General features: G+C 34.5%; 1 protein-coding gene and 1 long non-coding RNA gene across 2 annotated transcripts; one reads left to right on the top strand and one right to left on the bottom strand.

The window, feature by feature from the left end:
• Positions 1–7,363: 7,363 nt before the first annotated feature.
• LOC136810970 (galactose-3-O-sulfotransferase 2-like) lies at positions 7,364–15,451 on the top strand. Its single transcript, XM_067067563.1, has 5 exons — positions 7,364–7,465; positions 8,605–8,656; positions 12,221–12,496; positions 13,451–13,681; positions 14,266–15,451. Exons 1-5 carry the CDS (start codon positions 7,378–7,380, stop codon positions 15,170–15,172), a joined length of 1,554 nt encoding a protein of 517 aa, XP_066923664.1. The 5' UTR covers positions 7,364–7,377; the 3' UTR covers positions 15,173–15,451.
• Positions 9,554–11,861, bottom strand: LOC136810968 (uncharacterized). Its single transcript, XR_010847180.1, has 2 exons — positions 11,281–11,861; positions 9,554–10,985 (listed from the first exon to the last, which is right to left on the bottom strand). It is a non-coding gene; the product is annotated as an uncharacterized lncRNA (long non-coding RNA).
• Positions 15,452–19,293: the final 3,842 nt, after the last annotated feature.

The following is a 19,293-nucleotide window of genomic DNA, read 5'->3' as shown; positions in this document are numbered from 1 at the left end:
TAAAAGTACTGACGAAATTTGTAAACAAACCGCGTGCAGCGGGATACAAAATCAAAACAAATGTCACATTTCAAAATAAAAATATGGCTGATTTTGATTGTTTTGATTGATTTTGATTGTTTCAATTGTTTTACAAGTTTATTTTGGACACGTGATTTTAATTGTTCTCTTTAATGACACGTGGTTCGCGCAATGTTTACATTTTACTACTGTTATGTCCCTTTAAACCCCTTTTTTCGTATGTAAAAGATAATGGTATTGTAGCTATTTTTGGAATTTGTATTTATAAAATATGCACCAAAATTTTGTATTTATTGTACTTACTTTATTTTATAGCTTTAAGCAATTTTTTAATTGGGATTTTTTTGGTAAATTTGCACTTTTTTACACCATATATTTTTCAAGAGAACAGCCTAGTCTACTGTTGTTCAATAAAATTGACGATCGTTTCAAAGCAGCCTGGCTTTGTGCGTGTAAACAATTTTTTTGTTAGACTCGCACCATTGCAAGATCATTAAAGGCTTGAGGTTTTCATTTATTTCTAAAATTTATAATCTGAATGTTAATAATTATGACTGCACCAAAACTTTGTATAGAATTTTTAACATCAATTGTCTTTTATTTATTTTAGCATAATTAAAAGAAAAAAGAAAAGAAAATTACAAATTCTTTAAAATGCCATCGTGTATATTTCATATATCAGAAAATATAGTGCTTCACTGAACCAAACTCATAAGCCGATATGTGCTAGCAAGGACACTTGGTGCTAGAACAAAATATTAAGGAAAAAAGATTAGTTTTTCGAACGATGGAATATTAGGATCAGGTCGGGTTAGCGTGGTACATGGGTATAACCCGGGCAGTGAAAGCGACTGTCCCGCTTCGTGCCCAAGTTCAAATTTTTAGACCAAAATATTCTCTATCACATTCGACTGTCCCGCATCACACCCAAAACAACTATTTTCGACTGTCCCTGATCCTACTCTAATTGTAATTATGCCACACCCGTCCACTGGGTCGCTTCGTACCCAAATTGGAATTATGCCACACCCGCCCACTGTGCCGCTTGTACCCAAATTGTGATTAAGCCATACCCGTCCACTGGGTCGCTTCGTGCCCAAATCGGAGTTATGTCACACCCATCCACTGTCCCGCTTCGTACCCAAATTGGAATTATGCCACACCCATCCACTGTCCCGCTTTGTGCCCAAATTATAATTATGCCGAATTTGGAATTGTGCTGTAGCCTTCCACGAAATGAGAAGAAGGGAAGGACTTTTGTGGAGAGAGGTTTTTGAAGAGGGACCAGTTCACCAATTTTTAACCAAATTAGGGAAATTCTCATTTGATTGAAGTTGTGGTATGTCCAACTCTCTGCCCATGAGTATTTGGTCCGTAAAATACAGGTTGGAAAATATCTGCTGGAACTAAGAATCTACTGGGGCTTTTGATTTGAAATTTTTAATAGTGATAGATATTGACCATCTAAGACAAAATTGTGCAAAATTCAATCAAAATTCAATTTAGTCACAGGAGCGGTTTTAGATTTTACAGACCACTCCGTATTTTACGGTCCCGAAATACTCACTTTCAGCGTCAAAACCACTATCGTCTGAGTTTACTGAAATATTTAACCGCAAGCTTGTATTATCAATACCTCACACTTTTCAAAATTCTCAATAACATTCAGTCAATTACATTTTGCAATCACAATTGCTGTATCCTAGGGCTGATTTAGGCAAAAAGGGCATATTTGGGACGGTCTGTAAAATACACAATACCAAAAGGATGCAAAAAATTGATCTATTGCCCATAAATTTCATGTCACGTGAGTTATCTCACAAAATTTGAGCAAAAAAATTTAAGTGAAAAAAGTGGGAGGTCCTATTTTTGGTATTTTCAAACAATGATGACGTCATCAGGTGGTGATGACGTCATCAATGATGTCGTAAGTGCCCACCAAATATGATGTTGAACTTTGCAAAGGCAAAGGAATTCATTCGAAGGCCCTTCGAAGGATACCTCAGTAAATTATAAGGGGGGGGGTATAAGGACAATCATGTAACTTTTTTTCCAGCCATATTTCATCTTTAACAAACTTTAGTCCTTTATCATAATTTGCACTGATGTTCTCATCGTTATAATAAAATGAATTCGCCTATCTACAAATGTTGTGGGTTTTTATACACTCTAATCATTTCCCTAGGCAATACGCAAATAGTAATTAGTAATAAAATGACGTAGCAATGGTCGTGTTCACACTACAGACCTTCCTTAATAAAAATGTAGTTAGGAGAATCTTTTGTTGACTACAATACACAACGTGCATTGAACAAAGAGTCGAACGCGTAGTATTGTAATTTTTAATCGATCTTCCTTAATTAAGAGTCGTAAGCTCTATTGTCTTAAGGGTAGGGTAGAGGCTTCCCTTAAAACAAAAGATTTTATTAAGGAAGCATAAACAAAGAATGCGTGCAGTGAACAAAAAGTTTTACGATTTCAAAAACGAATGAACTGAGGAAAAAAATAGAAATAGTGCAAACGGTGTTGTTGATGTGTAAGATGAATGCAGTTATTGAGTAAAACCATTAGAACAAATATGTTTGCGGATTTCAAGTGATGTATGGATACCAATATCAACCAATCACAGGTGAAATCGAAACTCTCAATAAAAAAATCAACCAATGAGAAGCCTTAAGCAAAATCAATTACCGTGTTATAATAGATCTCGTGAACCTACAAAGAACTGTAATAAACCAGTGTATTCATCCATCATAAATCTCTTTGTTTAACTTTGATAGATTTAATTAAGTAAACTTTCCAGTGTGAACGCACCCAATATGTTCTATAAATTTTCTAGGTAATATAGCCGTACATGTTTTTTTTTATAAGCAAGCGTATGCCCCTTGGTCAGGCTCGTGTATGCTTAAGTTCTCAAAGCATCCAGGCATAGTTTATGCTTATTATATGCTTAAGAATTATGCTTATGATTCACCCCGAGCCAAGTTTTTTAATGAATTCAGAAATTTTGTAAAAAATTTGTTCAGATTAGCCTTCATATGCTTATAAGCGTTATGCTTATAAAAAAAACATGTATGCTAGTAAACAAATTTCTATAAAATGAAATTCTCAAAGGGAACGTGATAACATATAAATTGGCATCTTTGGCTGCGTTTAGACCAGCTTGGCATTTGTAATTGCTTGCAGTATTCTTTTGAATTCTATTGTTCCGCGCAATTGTTCGGTTTGTCAAATGCCTAATGATGCCAGCGTGTTGGCATTTCGTTGGCATTATAACGAATAAACCATTTTTTCTAAAGCACGCTTTTTACTTTAAATTGTAATTTTTAAGATAATGGCATTGAAGCTATTTTTGGAATTTGTATTTATAAAATATGCACTAAAATTTTGTATTTATTGTACTTACTTTATTTCATAGCTTTAAGCAATTTTTTAATTGGGATTTTTTTGGTAAAATTGCACTTTTTTACACCAAATATTAGCCTCGTACTGTTGTTCAATAAAATTGACGATCTTTTCAAAACAGCCTTGCTTTGCAACTGCAACCAATTTTTTTGTTAGACTCGCACCATTGCAAGACTATTGTAGGTTTAGGAAGTTTTTTATTTACTAGTATTTCTAAAATTTATAATCAGAATGTTAATAATTATGACTGCACCAAAACTTTGTATAGAATTTTTAACATTTAATTGTCTTTTATTTATTATTTTAGCATAATTAAAAGAAAAAAGAAAAGAAAAGAAAATTACAAATTCTTTAAAATGCCATGGTGTATATTTCATATCAGAAATTATAGTGTTTCAAATCAGAATGAACCACAGTCTTTGGCCGATATGCACTAGAACAAAATATTAAGGAAAAAAGATTTTAGTGAATTCTAGTTTTTCGAACGATGGAATATTAGGATCAGGTCAGGTTAGCGTGGTACATGGGTATAACCCGGGCAGTGAAAGCGACTGTCCCACTTCGTGCCCAAGATCAAATTTTTAGACCAAAATATTCTCTATCACAATCGACTGTCCCGCATCGCATCCAAAACAACTATTTTCGACTGTCCCTGATCCTACTCAAATTGGAATTATGCCACACCCATCTACTGTCCCGATTTGTATCCAAATTGTAATTATACCACACCCGTCCACTGGGTCACTTCGTACCCGAATTGGAGTTATGCCACGAGAGGAGAAGAAGAAGAAGGGAAGGACTTTTGGGAAGAGGGGTTTTTGAAGAGGGACCAGCTCACCAATTTTTAACCAAATTAGGGAAATTCTCATTTGATTGAAGTTGTGGTATGTCCAATCCTGCCCATGAGTATTATGGTACTTTGCATATGTAAAATACAGATTGATAACCTGCTGGAACTAAGAATCTACTGGAGCTTTTGACTTATGGAATTTTTGATAGTGATAGATATTGACCATCTAAGACAAAATTGTGCAAAATTCAATCAAAATTCAATTTAATCACACGAGTGGTTCTAAATTTTACAGACCACTCCGTATTTTACGGTCCCGAAATACTCACTTTCAGCGTCAAAACCACTATCGTCTGAGTTTACAGAAATTTAACCGCAGGCTTGTATTATCAATACCTAACACTTTTTAAAATTCTCAATAACATTCAGTCAATTACATTTTGCAATCACAATTGCTGTATCCTAGGGCTGATTTAGGCAAAAAGGGCATATTTGGGACGGTCTGTAAAATACACAATACCAAAAGGATGCAAAAAATTGATCTATTGCCCAAAAATTTCATGTCACGTGAGTTATCTCAAAAAATTTGAGCAAAAAAATTAAAGTGAAAAAAGAGGTCTTATTTTTTGGCATGATGTCGTAAGTGCGCACCAAATATGAATTGGCATTTTTGTTTAAGTCATTTGATAAGTATTTCAAAGTTATCAAATAAATTCACTTTTGGAGGCCTCTTTGCCTCCTTCCCCCCAAAAGATGTCATTAGATGTCAATCTAATCACTGTAGAAAGAACCTAACATAATTCCAATTTGGCTACACAGCGGGCGGGACAGTGAATGGGTGTGGCATTATAGTTCCAATTTGTCGAAAATCGTCGTCTTAGGTGCAACGCGGGAAAGTTGAAAATAGTTGTTTTGGGTGCGATTCGGGACAGTCAGAAATGGAGAATGCTTTGGTCTGTAAAATTGATTTTGTTTTCACAGTCATAGTTATACCCATTTACCACGCTAATCCGACCTGATCCAAATATTCAATACAGTTTTAATTTGCCGAGCAATGGAAGTTTTTTGATTTAGGCGACAAATAAATATTCTTGAATTCTTCCCCCATTTTGACTAATTCCCTTTGAGTTAGCTCTTTTTGTTTAGTGGCAAATATTTTTTTGTGAGCCATTATTGGCAACAAAAATGTTTTTTTAAATTAAGGACTTCAAGCACTTTTTGATAAATAACGAGATTGCTCACGGGAATTTTTTGACCCGCATTCCCCGCGATCGTGTTTAATCGCCCGTGTGTGTACGCTCTGTGAATTCTGTCTGCTGTATAATGGGTACTGTATACAAGAAAAAGCTCCTCTCTTCAGTCATTTGAGAATTTAAGGAGATTGGAGAGTGTCCTAACAGATGGAAATTCTAATTTTACAGGCACTAGCAGGGTTTACAGCCCACTTAAAGACTAAAGAGTCCTGAAAATCCCCTGAAAATCTCGATGAGTGATCGGCTCCCGCATGTTGGAAATGATCTAAAATCATTTGTTTAAGAAGTTAATACCTTGACAGGGCAAATAAAATTATACAGGTCATGGCAAATAAAGATATATCATTTTTATTCATTGTTCGATGAACCTAACATCATGAGTGGCCGAGTGGATAAGGTGTCGAGCTGTCAAGTTGGAAACTGTCACTTTTGAGAGTTCGAATCCTATGCGTTGCGTTGAAGTTTGTGTTATTTTGTCAGCTTTGACCAATCTCTTATTGATATTTTTGGAAATTCCCGTTATATTTTTAAGAAACAAAAATTTTATAAGTAGTGTCACCTCAGTGCAGTTTGACTCAAATACAGTATTTCAAAATGGATCGGGTTGGTTAGCGGGTGGAGAGTCAAGAGTCAAGAGTTATGACTTTCCCTTCTCTTGAAAATCCAGTAATCCAAAACTTTGAACTAAAAAAATGCATAAAAATCGACTTTCGTCTTTTTTTATTATCTTACAAACACTTTTTCGAAACCACAAGTGAAAAGAAAAGCAGATAAAAATGATTGACAGGTCTAAAAAGTGATTGACAGGTGCGGGTTTGCTCGCGCAGGTTAGAAATTCCCGTGAGCAATCTCGTTATTTATCAGAATGTCTTCAAGCACCGACATTTCTGTGGCTTTATCTTGTTTACGCTATGGTAGTCTGTTATATAATAAATGTGATGTTGGTATTGAGGCGTTACTCTCTTTTTAGATAGTCTTTGCCCATTGCGGAATAATTGTAATCAATGGTAGCTTGTTATATAATCTTTTTATCTCAAAGATTGCTGACGGAGAAAATTTGGGTGGTAAGCCGTGAATAAGGACTTCTATTTGGATCAATAGATGATTCAATATATTAAAACAGAAGTCCTTGATTGAATGAAAATCAAAATTTTTGTTGTTATTTATGATTAAAGGTTTTGTTTTTTACATAAGTGTTCCCGTTACATATCAGACACATATTTTATATCAGGACAGTGTCTACCTATTTTTATATTGTGCTGATATAAGCAAAAAAATGTTTTATTTTCCCTTTCTAACCAATCTTACTCCACGGATGTGGAGCGGAAAATGCGGAAAAGCTTGTAAATTAAGATTGACGAGTAAGCAAACGATACCACTTTTATTTAAAAACAAAACCTTTATATATAAAACAAGTAGACGGAAAAGGAAGAGAGAGCAAGTGAGATTTAGCTACGAGATATATTTTGGGAAAAAAGATGTTTTTACTCAAAACATATCCAACATGCTCTTGTTAAAGAGGCTTTTCAAATCATTTAGGACCCTACTACTTTATAAACAGTGTAACATGTTTTTTCTTCCATGGCTTACATCATGGAACTTCCTTTTATTTTCGATGGACCATGAACTAAGTTATTTTTTCTAGTCGAGCTACTAGGCTTAAAAGTAGAAGTTTTTTTGAAATGATTTTCTTTGAAATAATTGTAGAAGTATGGGATATTTTTATTGATATTTTTTATGGTCAAATTTGTCTCAAATTCTTGGCGCTTTGCTTGTTGAGTTAGTTGAGTTCTTTCACTCGGGGGTCAGCTTGGGGACTTCAAATTGGAAGGCCGTTGGCCGAAATTTTGCAGACTCATTCATTCATTAATATCTGAAAATTCTTTTCAAGCTTTTTATGAATCAAAGATGGTGTTGGTGAACAAAATAGCACTTGGTTTATTGCCATGTGGAATACTGACTTCTTTGGTCATTATTGGATTTATTTTCTATCAAGGTATGTATATCACACATTTCACTACAATTTTACAGGGTGGGCAAAGTGAAATATGGTCAGACAAAAATCCAATTAAAAGTGCTATAGAAAATCTAAAACTTTGATAGCTTCTCGACATTTCGGCATTTGCTTGAAGACATTCTATCAAATTTCTTTCTTAATAAAATTACAAATCCTTTGTTTTGAATGTCATTTTAAAACCTCTTATCAAGTCAAGTATCTGAAGAATAATAATGAATGGAATGTACTAAAAAAATATAATGTATATAAAAGACTAATGCGACTAACTTTTGTGAAATGTATTACATGTAGTGCTTATGACGAGGTTTTCAAGTATAGCTAGCAAAAGAGAAATAAAATTTATGGGGTACTAATTGCTCTGTAAGTAGCACAATTTTTGTTTGAACGTATTTTTTTGCCCACCCTGTAGATTTACTTCATATCAAAAATAGTTTGACAAAAACAAAAAGAGTTCCAAGTTTGTAGCCTGTATCATCCTATGTTAAGCTTTACAGACTAGATAGTGGAGTGAATCCACGATCCAAAGAACATTAACGCCTTCTCTTGTCTCCCGAATAGACGGGGGGATCCTAATAAGAGCGGGGGGGGGGATTTTTTTCTCTCAACAATTAGCGGGGGGTGTCTATCCCGTGTCTATTCGGGAGACAAAGAGTATTGTTATAATCGAGGTCACAATATTAAAAGAAAAGAAGTTTTGAAGCGCTCTAACTTGGGTTTATTGTAGGGGGAGAGTTTTAACTCTGAGTTTTAACGCTAATCTTAAGACTTAACAACTTAGGATCTGAGAATCCAAACGTTTAAAAATAGTCAAATAAGGCTCAGAATATAGCTTCGATTATATTTGACAGATAGCCCAAAAGTGAATTCTCAATGTATTTCGTAGGCGCCATATGGCAGCGGGCCTTTGCCTTGATCTGACCACATTTTTTCAAAGCAAATTTATTAACCAAGTCAACTTCTGTTTGATGACTTTAAAACAGAGCTGTTTTAGGCGATAGCATAACGTGACCCTATCACTTTCAAAGTGAAGTCAAGACCGACGGATATTTTGACTCTTCCAGTAAGTCATTTTGCAACAAGTCCAAATCAATTATCAATATTGTTAACTTTTTTTATAGATGACTTTACGAGGATTCATGGGCATTTGTTAAGAGTGTCTCGGAGTCGAAGGTTAGTCAAAGACACCCCTGTGGCACAGACCCGCTGGGACCCCAGACCCACTGGAAAATTTGGCAACAATTTCGTCCCTTGTAGGAAAATACCCGGGAATGTTACCCCCGCTTGGAAATTGACTGAGGAAAAAAGTTCCACCGCGGGGCTGTGAGACAGGGGTGTTCAAAGTCTCGAAGAAAATATTAACAAAGAAAACTTTGAAGTGTGAAAAAGTAAAAACTTCAGTTTGAAAACAACAGAATACTAAATCCCCTGTAAGAATCGTTCCATCCCCGACATCTAACCTTTTCATTGACCTTCAATTCACACTTAGAAAAGGTCACTGAAACAGGAATATATCTTTATATCTTGCAACCACCCCTATCAATTCATTCGTTTGTAATAACAGAGATTTGGAAAAAGAGGATAAGAAATGCGCTATTCATCTATTTGAAGCTAGGCTGTAGAATCTTTTGTTTCTATTGAAATGTCTGCGGCCGATCGATTGTTTTCGTTCTGAACCAATCAGAGCGCTTGATTCGTTATGCGCACAAGACTAGAAGTACAAACAAAAAATGGCAGCCGTGATTGATATCGAAAGTGAATTTTTTTTTCTTTCTAAAATCGAGAATTTTGTTATTTTTTATAAGCACTTTTTTACTTTGGACAAGAGTTTGGGTTGCGAGCCTTAAATAGTTTCTCAGCTTTATTTGTAAAAAATATTTTCCTTGCTGGATAATTTAGATACCAAAATAATTGAAATGTGTTGCGTTAGAATACAAACGAAGCTGGTAAAACTAGTTTATCATTATTCTTGGGTTAAAGTTTCTAAGAAACAATACCATAAAGGCCTCTTCAGTAGGGATAGCGAGGTTGAAAATAAAACCTTGGAGGACAAAAAAACAACAACAAATGTCAAAGAAAGAAAAGGAAAAAAGAAACGATGGCCATTCATGATATCAATGCCAGGAGGTCATAAATACCATGAAGGCTTTCTTGTAAGAACTTTATGAGTTCTAGACAACAAAACATAAAATAATCTTACAATACCATTGAAAAAATACAAAAATTATACCGAAGACATCACCAGGGGATTTCCCCAGATATGTTAGAAAAAATATTATATATACAAAAACATCGTAAAAATGAGGTTAAAAAAACTATGCATTTCCATCCAACCCAACAAATAATAGTGTATAAAAATTAAATATTCTTCCACAGTGTATATTATGTATATTTGAATTACAGATTGTCATTGTTAGTTTGTATTTTTTTTCAGTGCATAATATGACTTCGCTATTTCTCTGAATATAAATCTTCTTTGCAACTGCTGCAAAAGATTAAGAACAAAAAGACTTTTTCAGTATAATTTAACTTCATTTATAGGCCTTTAAAACACCTCAAATCAATGTGTATTGTAGAGCATGAAGAAAAATAGATCACCATTGACTTTACTTGAAGTAAAAAGTTGGATATACAATAAAAACGACCAAAGCCTTTCCAACTATGTTCTTGAGTAGTACATTTCATACAGATTTTAAGACTTTAAAGCTGATTAAAAATTGGATTATTGCTCCATGAACACTAAATGCAAAAGGTGTTATGACTCAATGCTAAAAAAATTTAAATCTAAATTTGAAAAATATAGTTTAAAGATAACATCAGACTGAAAATATGAATATAAATTTAGATTATAGAAGCATTTCTGGCTCTTCCTGGTTTGTTTACATTTGGCAATTTTGGCCTACATGTTCCCTGATTTGATAACTTGTATAAATATAGACAAATGAAGTAGACTTATCATCGCAGCACGTATCCATTTCATCTATACCATGCAATATGTATTTATGCCTCAAAATTCAGTTTCCAAGGACAACCTGGATAAAAAACAAACATCGAAATAAAGATTCCGAAAAGAAGTTGCATCAAAATCCACTTCGCCAGAGAACATTTACATAATAATGTGTATATCGAAATCCCCAATTTTCCATTGAACATTCTAATAATAAATATATCGACATCCATTTTTCAAAGGGCATACAGGTCCAACCGCTCAAATCCACTTTTTCCATAAATATAACATCAAACACCATAGAATTATTATTCCATCCTGCTTCTGTTGAGTCAAATAGATATAATACACATAAAGTTTTCATACATCAGTTCACACTCATCTTTTAGCAGTCCTTTTCTGCTGGCACTGCAGAGAACAGACGTGACAGTCAACATGTAAAAATGTCTGAATCTTGAGTCAATCGTCGTTGCATCGGCAATCTGTACTTGGATGGCCAATACTTCTATGGGATGGTGTTGTTAACAGTATTTCACAAAGAATATGATAACTAGCCTGAAAATATATAAAATGTAAATCTGTATATGAAATTACCCTAATCCGTTTAAATACAAAATGAAAATTCTACGGATTAAACAATATTTTGAATGTAAAAGTACCAAAGCCTTGCACCTTCTAAATCATGGTCAAAATCATGGCCCTTCAGGTAATCACAATTTATAAATATCACATTTCAAAGTTATTTTTTTGAAATGTTTTTGTTGTTGAAACCTTGAAATTTCCAACCCAAAAATCAATGGTTTCCCTAGATAAAGCTAAAAGTACCACAGAGGAAATCAAGTATACTTACTGAATCTCAATTCCATTACCTTGGGGCAAGTTTTGCTTAAAATTACATTTTTTTTATCTAAAAGTTGAAAAAAAACAACAAAATTATCAATTGATTTTGCCCATCTTAAATCAAAATGCCAAGACGTTTTAGAGAGTGCCGGGGTAAACTAATACTTACATGATCACTATCAACCTTCCTACTACCCATAAAAATTATGTCTGCAACACAAAAAATTCATTCAGAGCAATACAAGCCAGAAAGAAATTGGTCCCAATTTTTTAAAATTTCAAGCATGCCTCATGTCCGCCATCTTTACTCCCAGAATATGGAATGATTTTCCTCGATTTTCTCAGGGGAAACCCCCAAAAGATCAAAGATTCACTCCCCAGTCTCTTTTTCACAAAGAACTCACTGGAAAGCTTTATTCAAGGACTTTTTTCTTGAACATTGGTTAACCTGTACGTAACGCCATTTTGTTTCGGCCTTCCTTCTTGCTCAACTATTCTACAGCCTTGCTTCTTCAAAGGGTGCCGAATTCAAAGGGAAAGAATAGGAAAACAGCGAGCGGCAGCGGCGTTTCTTATCCTCTTTTCCCAAATCTCTGGTAATAATATGAAGTCTCTGGAATTCACAATATTGTACACCTTAGAAAGATGCTCTATCAATTTACTGCAGTAGCTCTTTTCAAACTACATGTTTTTTTGTTTTTGAAGCCTTGGGATGTTCTGAACTTTTTCAGTTTTAAGCCTAAAAGTGTTATTAACATGTTCTTATTTTCGCCATATTTTGAGTATTTTCGTCCATATTCCTATGAAATTCGATGTTCTAGAGTCTGCAAAATCTTAAAATGTTCTTAACTTGTTCTTAACATTTTGGCCTTCAAAGCCTTATCTTCTTATATAGTTTGTTCTTAAAAAAAAAAGAAACGTGTAGCATAATATAAATCATTTTTTCGTAGGTTCATCACACATCATACATTCACCAAAACAACAAACACATCAGTTAAAACAGAGAAGGCATATAAAGAAGGTGCAAGGAAAATATTACAAATACACGGTGATAAAAATTTATATTTCTCATTACGGAATTTCACGGTGGAGCTGAGTCAGCGTTTTCAGCATCTAATGGAAATAAAAAATAAAGAAGAAGAAGGCTGGGAACGAAAGAAAAAAGAAGAAATAGAAAGATACGAAATTCAACAACTTCATTCCAGAAATTTGAAAGGATATTCAGAGTAAGAATTGCGGAAGGGCGGGGGAGGGCGTGGCCGATCTTTAAACGACCTAAACTGTGCTATTCCAGATAAAATCTGTACCCCTTATGCGTTTGAGGAGATCTTTTTTTTGAAAAGGTGACCCCCCCTGGATTTTGTTTTTATTTTTTCAGGACTCCCTTGGATTTTCGTTCTCACTTTCGGCGAAAAATCAGCCCCGTGGATTTTTTTTTAATTTTCAGATCACCCTTGACGCTACACAACACAGGGGTACAGGCTTTTTCTGCCCATTAAGAGCCCATTAAATGATTTCATTATGTAATTCCCTAAGCAGAATATTCTAAATAATGGTCGATATCTTTCTGGCGTTACTGCATAAAATCGATAAAAGGCTACGTCATGAATATCTGAATAGGTACAATACACAGCAAGCAAACACCGTATGTTATATGGGCGTCAAATGAGTGGCGTTTTTTGTGGACTTGATATCACTAAGATATGTCGGCTACCTGATGAACCGTATCAATAAACACATAAGTATCTGGCCAAATGCAGAATATTTTAGATTCACAGAAGCCGTAGATGATAAAGGCACTTGCAGTCAACTCTCTCTAATCCGAACGGCTATTATTCGAATTTTATGTAACCCGAACTAAAATATTGGACCTCTCAGCTGAAAAGTGGTTTAAATTATTATTTTAATTCGATTCTTTCTCCGATTCCTGATATTCATGATGAAATCTTTTATACGGAAGCAGCTGAAAAACACCGGGTGTATGCCACCAGTTTTGAATTTAAAGAATGAAACTGGTGGCAAACGCCCAATGTTTTTTGTGTGTTTCCGTATAAAAGATTACATTATGAATATTAAGAATTCAAAGAAAGTTTTCGATCTCTTGACGATCGAATTAGAGGGAGTCAACTGAATGCCCTACCTATCGTTTAAAGTTTCTTTGTATTTTTTAAATCTTTCAGATGTCGCAGTCAACAGAATATTGTGTTTCTAAAGACGCATAAAACTGGGAGCAGCACTTTGACTAATATTTTGAACAGATTTGCTGACATCAACAATTTACGAATGCTATTACCAAGAGGGGTAGCGCATCGATTTTCTTGGCCATCAATCTTTTCAGGATATTACGTGGAAGAAAATTACTTGGATAAAAGGAACAATTTTAAAGCAAATTTGTTAGTCAATCATGCAAGGTACATTTTATGTCTAACGTTAAAACGATACTGTCGGTTGTCAGTAAAAGCCAATAATCCCCCGGTTGACGGAGGAACGAAATCGACCCTTTTTCGGACGGAGTGGCGGAATTCGATGGGAATTTTGACAAAATTTCGGAAATTCAGTCCTTTGTTGGAATCGAAATATTGGGCATTTTAGTCCGGAAAAACAGAATGTAGCAAATAATGTTGCCGTTTTTGGAAATGGCAAAAATATTTAGAATTCCCGGAATTTATGACAAAAACCTTGAATTTCAAAGCAACTTTGGTGGCGAAATTTTGGTTCTTTTCTAAACGGTTTGACAGAAAGCGAGAAATATTTTGACCGAATCGCAGAATCGGATAACCCCTGAACCCATCCCCCCCATGAAATATCATTGACTCAACCATTACTACTACGCGGAACTTCAAAAAAGGGATAAGGGTGTCGATGGAAAAACAATTTAAAGGTACAAATTGGAAGTACAAGAATCTGTTCAGAAATTAGAACTGGGAAAGTAAACTGTAGTTGCGAAAATGATTTTTATTCTTCCGCCTTGACAAATAATGATTTTCAATTTCAGGTTAAACAAGACTGAGATGTCATACTTCTTCCCGAGAGATGTCAAGTTCATTTCATTATTACGTCATCCAGTCACAAATTTCGAAAGTTTTTACAATTACCAAGGTTACAGTAAAATATTCCAAAGTTACGAGAACCGAAGTTCAAGTGTAACATTGCACGAATTCTTTGAGACGCCGATGAAGTATTTACATAGGGCGTTGAATAATAAGGAGGAGGCGACGCCCTTGCTCCACAATGGAATGCTATTTGATTTAGGGCGGGATTTTTATAATAAGACATATTACAATGATACTATAATTTACAATGAGATAAGAGAGCTAGACAATGAAATGGATATGTTCCTAATTATGGAGCATTTTGATGAAAGTCTAATCCTAATGAAGCGTCTTTTTTGTTGGACTTTTGAAGATATCTTGTATATTAAACATAATCAAAGACACAAAGTTAAAACTAAAATGGATCCTAAGCTCAAGGAGACTATTACAAAATGGAATAGAGCAGACTTGCTCCTTTACCAACATTTTAACAAAACTTTATGGAGAAAGATTGCCGAGTATGGCAAAGAATTTTGGAATGATTTGAATTACTTCAGAACTAGACTGAGTCAGTTAAAAGATGAGTGTGATTTCAGGCTAACACATGGAAAAGCATTTGGTAGCAAAGACACAAATGTGATCAAATTTATTCCTGGAAAAAAAGTCGACTCTTTGAGGACACCCTTTTGCAATATGGTTTTTCGTTCAGAAGTTGATTATATTCGAAAATTTCGAAGACAATATGTATTGGAAATCAGAACCAAACTTCGTAAAGAGGGTGAACTTGAAAGACAAAGGCAACGCCGAAAACGATTGAAAAGTGTTTCTTCACGCTATCGACGATCAAGAAGCCAAGTTAATCAGCAATAGTGACATGAATAAGCAAGTGTCTACCTAGACGATGTTATCGTCCGTGTAATATATTATTATGATATTATGATATAACATGGTTGCATATTATAAAACGTAACCTCCGACTATTTTTCACCCACGCAGATAAAATTTCCACCCGACTGCTAATTTGCGTGTTTGAGGTTATTGTTTATTATTGTATACCCGTAGGCAAAAACAGCCATTGAATAATTCCTGATATACCACGGTATTATACCACAGTAGAATTTTTTTTTCAAACTTTTTTTCGAAACTTGATTTTTTTTGTCACTTTTATTTTGTAGCTATTAAAGAGTTCAATTGTGAATTTCGTGAACAATTGAATGACTTAAGTCATTAAAAAGCAATTAAAAAGAAAAAACATTAGAATGTTCGATTGTGTGATTTCCGCTATATTTTGAAAAAAAATATCCGGAAATCTGAATATCTTATACAATTTCGGACGAAAGTACCGACATGCGAATTCCTGAGCATGTGCTATAAAAGGGAGGAACGGAGTAGACTTTGACATCTCATTTGCAACACAAGGTCGTGTACTTAAACTTTATTAATCGATTACATTTCTTTTCATGAACATACGGCGATTGCCGACAATATAGGGACCGAATAACCTATCAAGCGATGGAGGAGAACAAAACGGAACAGAAGAAGACAATAACAGATTTATTATTTTATTAACGAACCAAGGTATTTTTTTTCCTACCAAAAGATCAGTCAGATTGGCGAACCAAACTGGCACCTGTATCCTCGAGGGAGGTAGGTTTTTAGTCCAGGGAAGGGGCTCATTAGATTGCGGAGTCCCTTAGGTTATGTTTAATTATGAAAACAGCGAAACGGAAGAGATACCGAAAAATTCAAATGCAACAAGTCTTGAAACTGCCATTTTACTGTAATAGCCAAACGAATAATTTTTGAAAGGATAAAAATTTCTAATTAGCGGTTAATAACTACTTGTGGTGGAATTTCCCTTAATTCGACTCCCTGAGGTAATAAAAAAAGACATATAGAGCTTTGAAAATGGGTAATCAGATCAAAAAAAGTGCGGAAAAGTGAATTTAATGATGATAAACAATAAAAATACAATCGAGATTAGAATGGTACCGGTACACCATTTAACCGGAACTAAAATACTGAAAAACGCGCGCAAAATTATGAGATGTTTACCCAACTTCCTTATGCGTGAAAATATAAGTGCCATCCTCGGAAGCTTTAAGCTTCCTGCGGTGGGAATGACCGTCTAAATTTGTCATTTCTGGTTTATATATTATTTATATTTGTCTTTGTTTATTAACTATTGTAATTAAGTACTTATTGTACAGTACGGGCCTCGCGTTACAAAGATAATCCAATTGTCTCCAAGAGAAAGTAGTCATGTTTAATGTTTGGAACTTTGTATACTGATAAGGAGAAAAAGTTAAGATATTCAATAGGTTTACGTTCATATTGGTCGGTCATGTAAGTAGAGTATATCGTTTTTTATTCATACCTTTTAGGTATTAAGTTATGCGAAAATATATGCTTTTGGTAGAAAGTTGAGTTTTGCTCTGCAATTGGTATCGGTCACTGTTTCTCAATAATCTTTTCATGAGATTGTTAGCAAGGGCTTTTTACATTATCTTACTCGCAAATTTTTCACTTCGTTTCATTACCTTATTTCATTACCTTGAAAAGCACAGGTCAAAATCATATATTGACGCTGTGCCAACGAATCGAGATTCTATTCATCGCGCAATCAACAAAGACAAAAGTAACCATGACGGCCATCCAAGATCTTGGATGAAGTTCAAAGTTTATATTTTTATTTCCGTCGTTGAAAACACAACTAAAAAATATCATCAATGCTTTTTAAAAAGAGTCAGTGATAGAGAATCATAATATAAAGTCTGTCTATTATTTCGATTTAATTAAAAGTGATATTTCCATAATTAATAGTTAAGTAATTACTGTTATACATTTGGGGAGTAAAAGATTTCTTTCGAAAAAAACTCACTTCGATTACACTTAGAGGTTTCTGGGGAATTTATAAATAGTAAACTGCATACTGATACAGTCTGCTAGACATTAATATGGTAACATTTGCTCTTCATCTTTGATTCTTTCCACAGTGATTAGATTGACACATGTGCGATAAAATTTATATTATTGGTCTTCAGAGGTTAATATATTCTTGGAAAACTTAATCTCTGATACTCAGGGTATTACTTCATAGGATTCCATGTACTTGGTACATCTTTTTTTTCTATTCCACTGCAGTGATCAACCTGCTATTGAAAAGGGATTTTTGCTAAAGGTACGGAAAATCTTGTGTTGACTTGTGGGAATTACCTAACTTTCTAAAGCCCATTTTTTTAACTATTTGGAGTCCTGGTCTTTCACCACTAGTGACAGAGAAATCTTAGTCCAGGAAGAGGAATCTTACCAAAAACATGATATTCATCAGATCCTAAGTATTTTGATGAGGTTTTTCTTACCACTCTTTGTATCATTTTCCCGGCTAGCACATTGTTTCGTTATATGGACGTTGTGAATATTAGATTAACGTTAACAGAATGTTGTGTGCTAGCTGGGTTGTGTTTTCTTAAAATCTCGAAAATCAATGGCACAATTCCAAATTCTCCTTTCCTAGATTTTTGCACCTACAATATTTTCGTTTTTTACTTTCCTTGAACTCGCAGAAGACCCATATGTCTAGACTCAAACGGGACTCAAACCTCCTATTCGCCAAATCTCAAATTTTTTTTCAAACTTTTCCAGATATTCATAGACCGTCCTAATAAAAACGTTATAGTTTGTTCCCAGATCGGACAAAAATTTTAGATCTTATTTTTACAGATAATTAAAAATTCCCTGATAGCCCTCTCTGAGCTAGCCGGGATCAAACTCAATAATTTTTCTTTATCTGAAAGCATGAGAATACTTGGGTCACAAATAAAATGATGGCGCCTTCTCTATAATTCTAAACAATTCAGGATAGAATCATACGAGCTCTGCATTATTTTAGCCTTGGTGGTCAAATCATTGTGTTGAATCTATCGTCAGTCAAGATAGTATTCAGCTAACTGGTTATATCCGAGCAGGCTCTTTGGATGAACAATTGATCATTACAAAAAGTTGAAAGAAAAAGGGAAGAAAACTTTTAATTTTTAGATCTATTTTACGTTACATTTTACATGAGGCCCCCCAGTGGCACCCCTAATCACGCCATCACGCCTCAAAAAATTTCTCCATCACGCATCACGAAAATTGCTAAAATTTTTCATCACGCAAAAAATAGCGAAAATAGCCCAAATCACGCATCACGCCTCAAGTTTTTGCCCTATCACGCATCACGCCAAAAAAAATCTCTAATCACGCCATCACGCAAGAAAAAAGTCCCAATCACGCCATCACGCAAACCGCTGGGGGGGCCTCTTACATAGTTATAATACTAAAGTAGCAATGCCACATTTCTTTTCTGACATACAAAAAGAAACGAGATGGAATCCATAGATAAAAAACGTTCAATATAAAAGCTTTCTCTAAATGTGCATACAGACAGGATTAAAAAGATTAATGTAGCAAAATATGTCCTTTTTTGAAAATGACAATTTTTTGCTCGGTATATTCAAAATGCCACGATTAATATTTTTTGTAATTGTGAGTAATTGCGAGTTTTATTTTTTTTAAAGTAAAAAATGCAGTAAAAAGGAGATTGTTCAACGTTGATTTTATTCTTTGATAAAAGTTAGTGAGCTATTGGAACAAAGTGTTGTTTATTACGGTAGGGTAAGCGAAGAGTTTGACGGCTTTCCTTGGGCCAATACACCTTTTCGACCGTAGCCGCCAATTGCCGCGCGGGCATTTTTTTCGCACTTAAAGAGTTTAGTGTGGTAAATTAAATAATAAAGTGGTACGGACCCTGACTGCGTGACGACGGTCGAAAAAGTTTATAGTTTAAGGTCAATGGATTTTTTTCGTTTCAATTCATAGCATAGTTCCGTTGTTGCGGAAAAGAAACGTATGCGTATTAATTCACTGAAACACTGTTAGCGAAATTAATTTTTTGCCGTCTTCGAGAAAAAAAAAGAGAAGATTTTTGACGTCATAAATTGCATTTTCCG

Source organism: Clytia hemisphaerica, unplaced genomic scaffold, assembly GCF_902728285.1.
Source record: "Clytia hemisphaerica strain Z4C2 unplaced genomic scaffold, Clytia hemisphaerica genome assembly, whole genome shotgun sequence".
NCBI lineage: Eukaryota > Metazoa > Cnidaria > Hydrozoa > Leptothecata > Clytiidae > Clytia > Clytia hemisphaerica.
This window is presented reverse-complemented; position numbering and strand designations above follow the sequence as displayed.

Excerpts from the sequence above, each read along its gene's own strand:
- LOC136810970 (XM_067067563.1), top strand. The coding sequence starts at position 7,378 with ATGGTGTTGGTGAACAAAATAGCACTTGGTTTATTGCCATGTGGAATA. Across the intron at positions 7,466-8,604 it reads TGGATTTATTTTCTATCAAG|ATGACTTTACGAGGATTCAT; the intron begins GTATGTATATCA and ends CTTTTTTTATAG. Across the intron at positions 12,497-13,450 it reads AATTTGAAAGGATATTCAGA|ATGTCGCAGTCAACAGAATA; the intron begins GTAAGAATTGCG and ends TAAATCTTTCAG.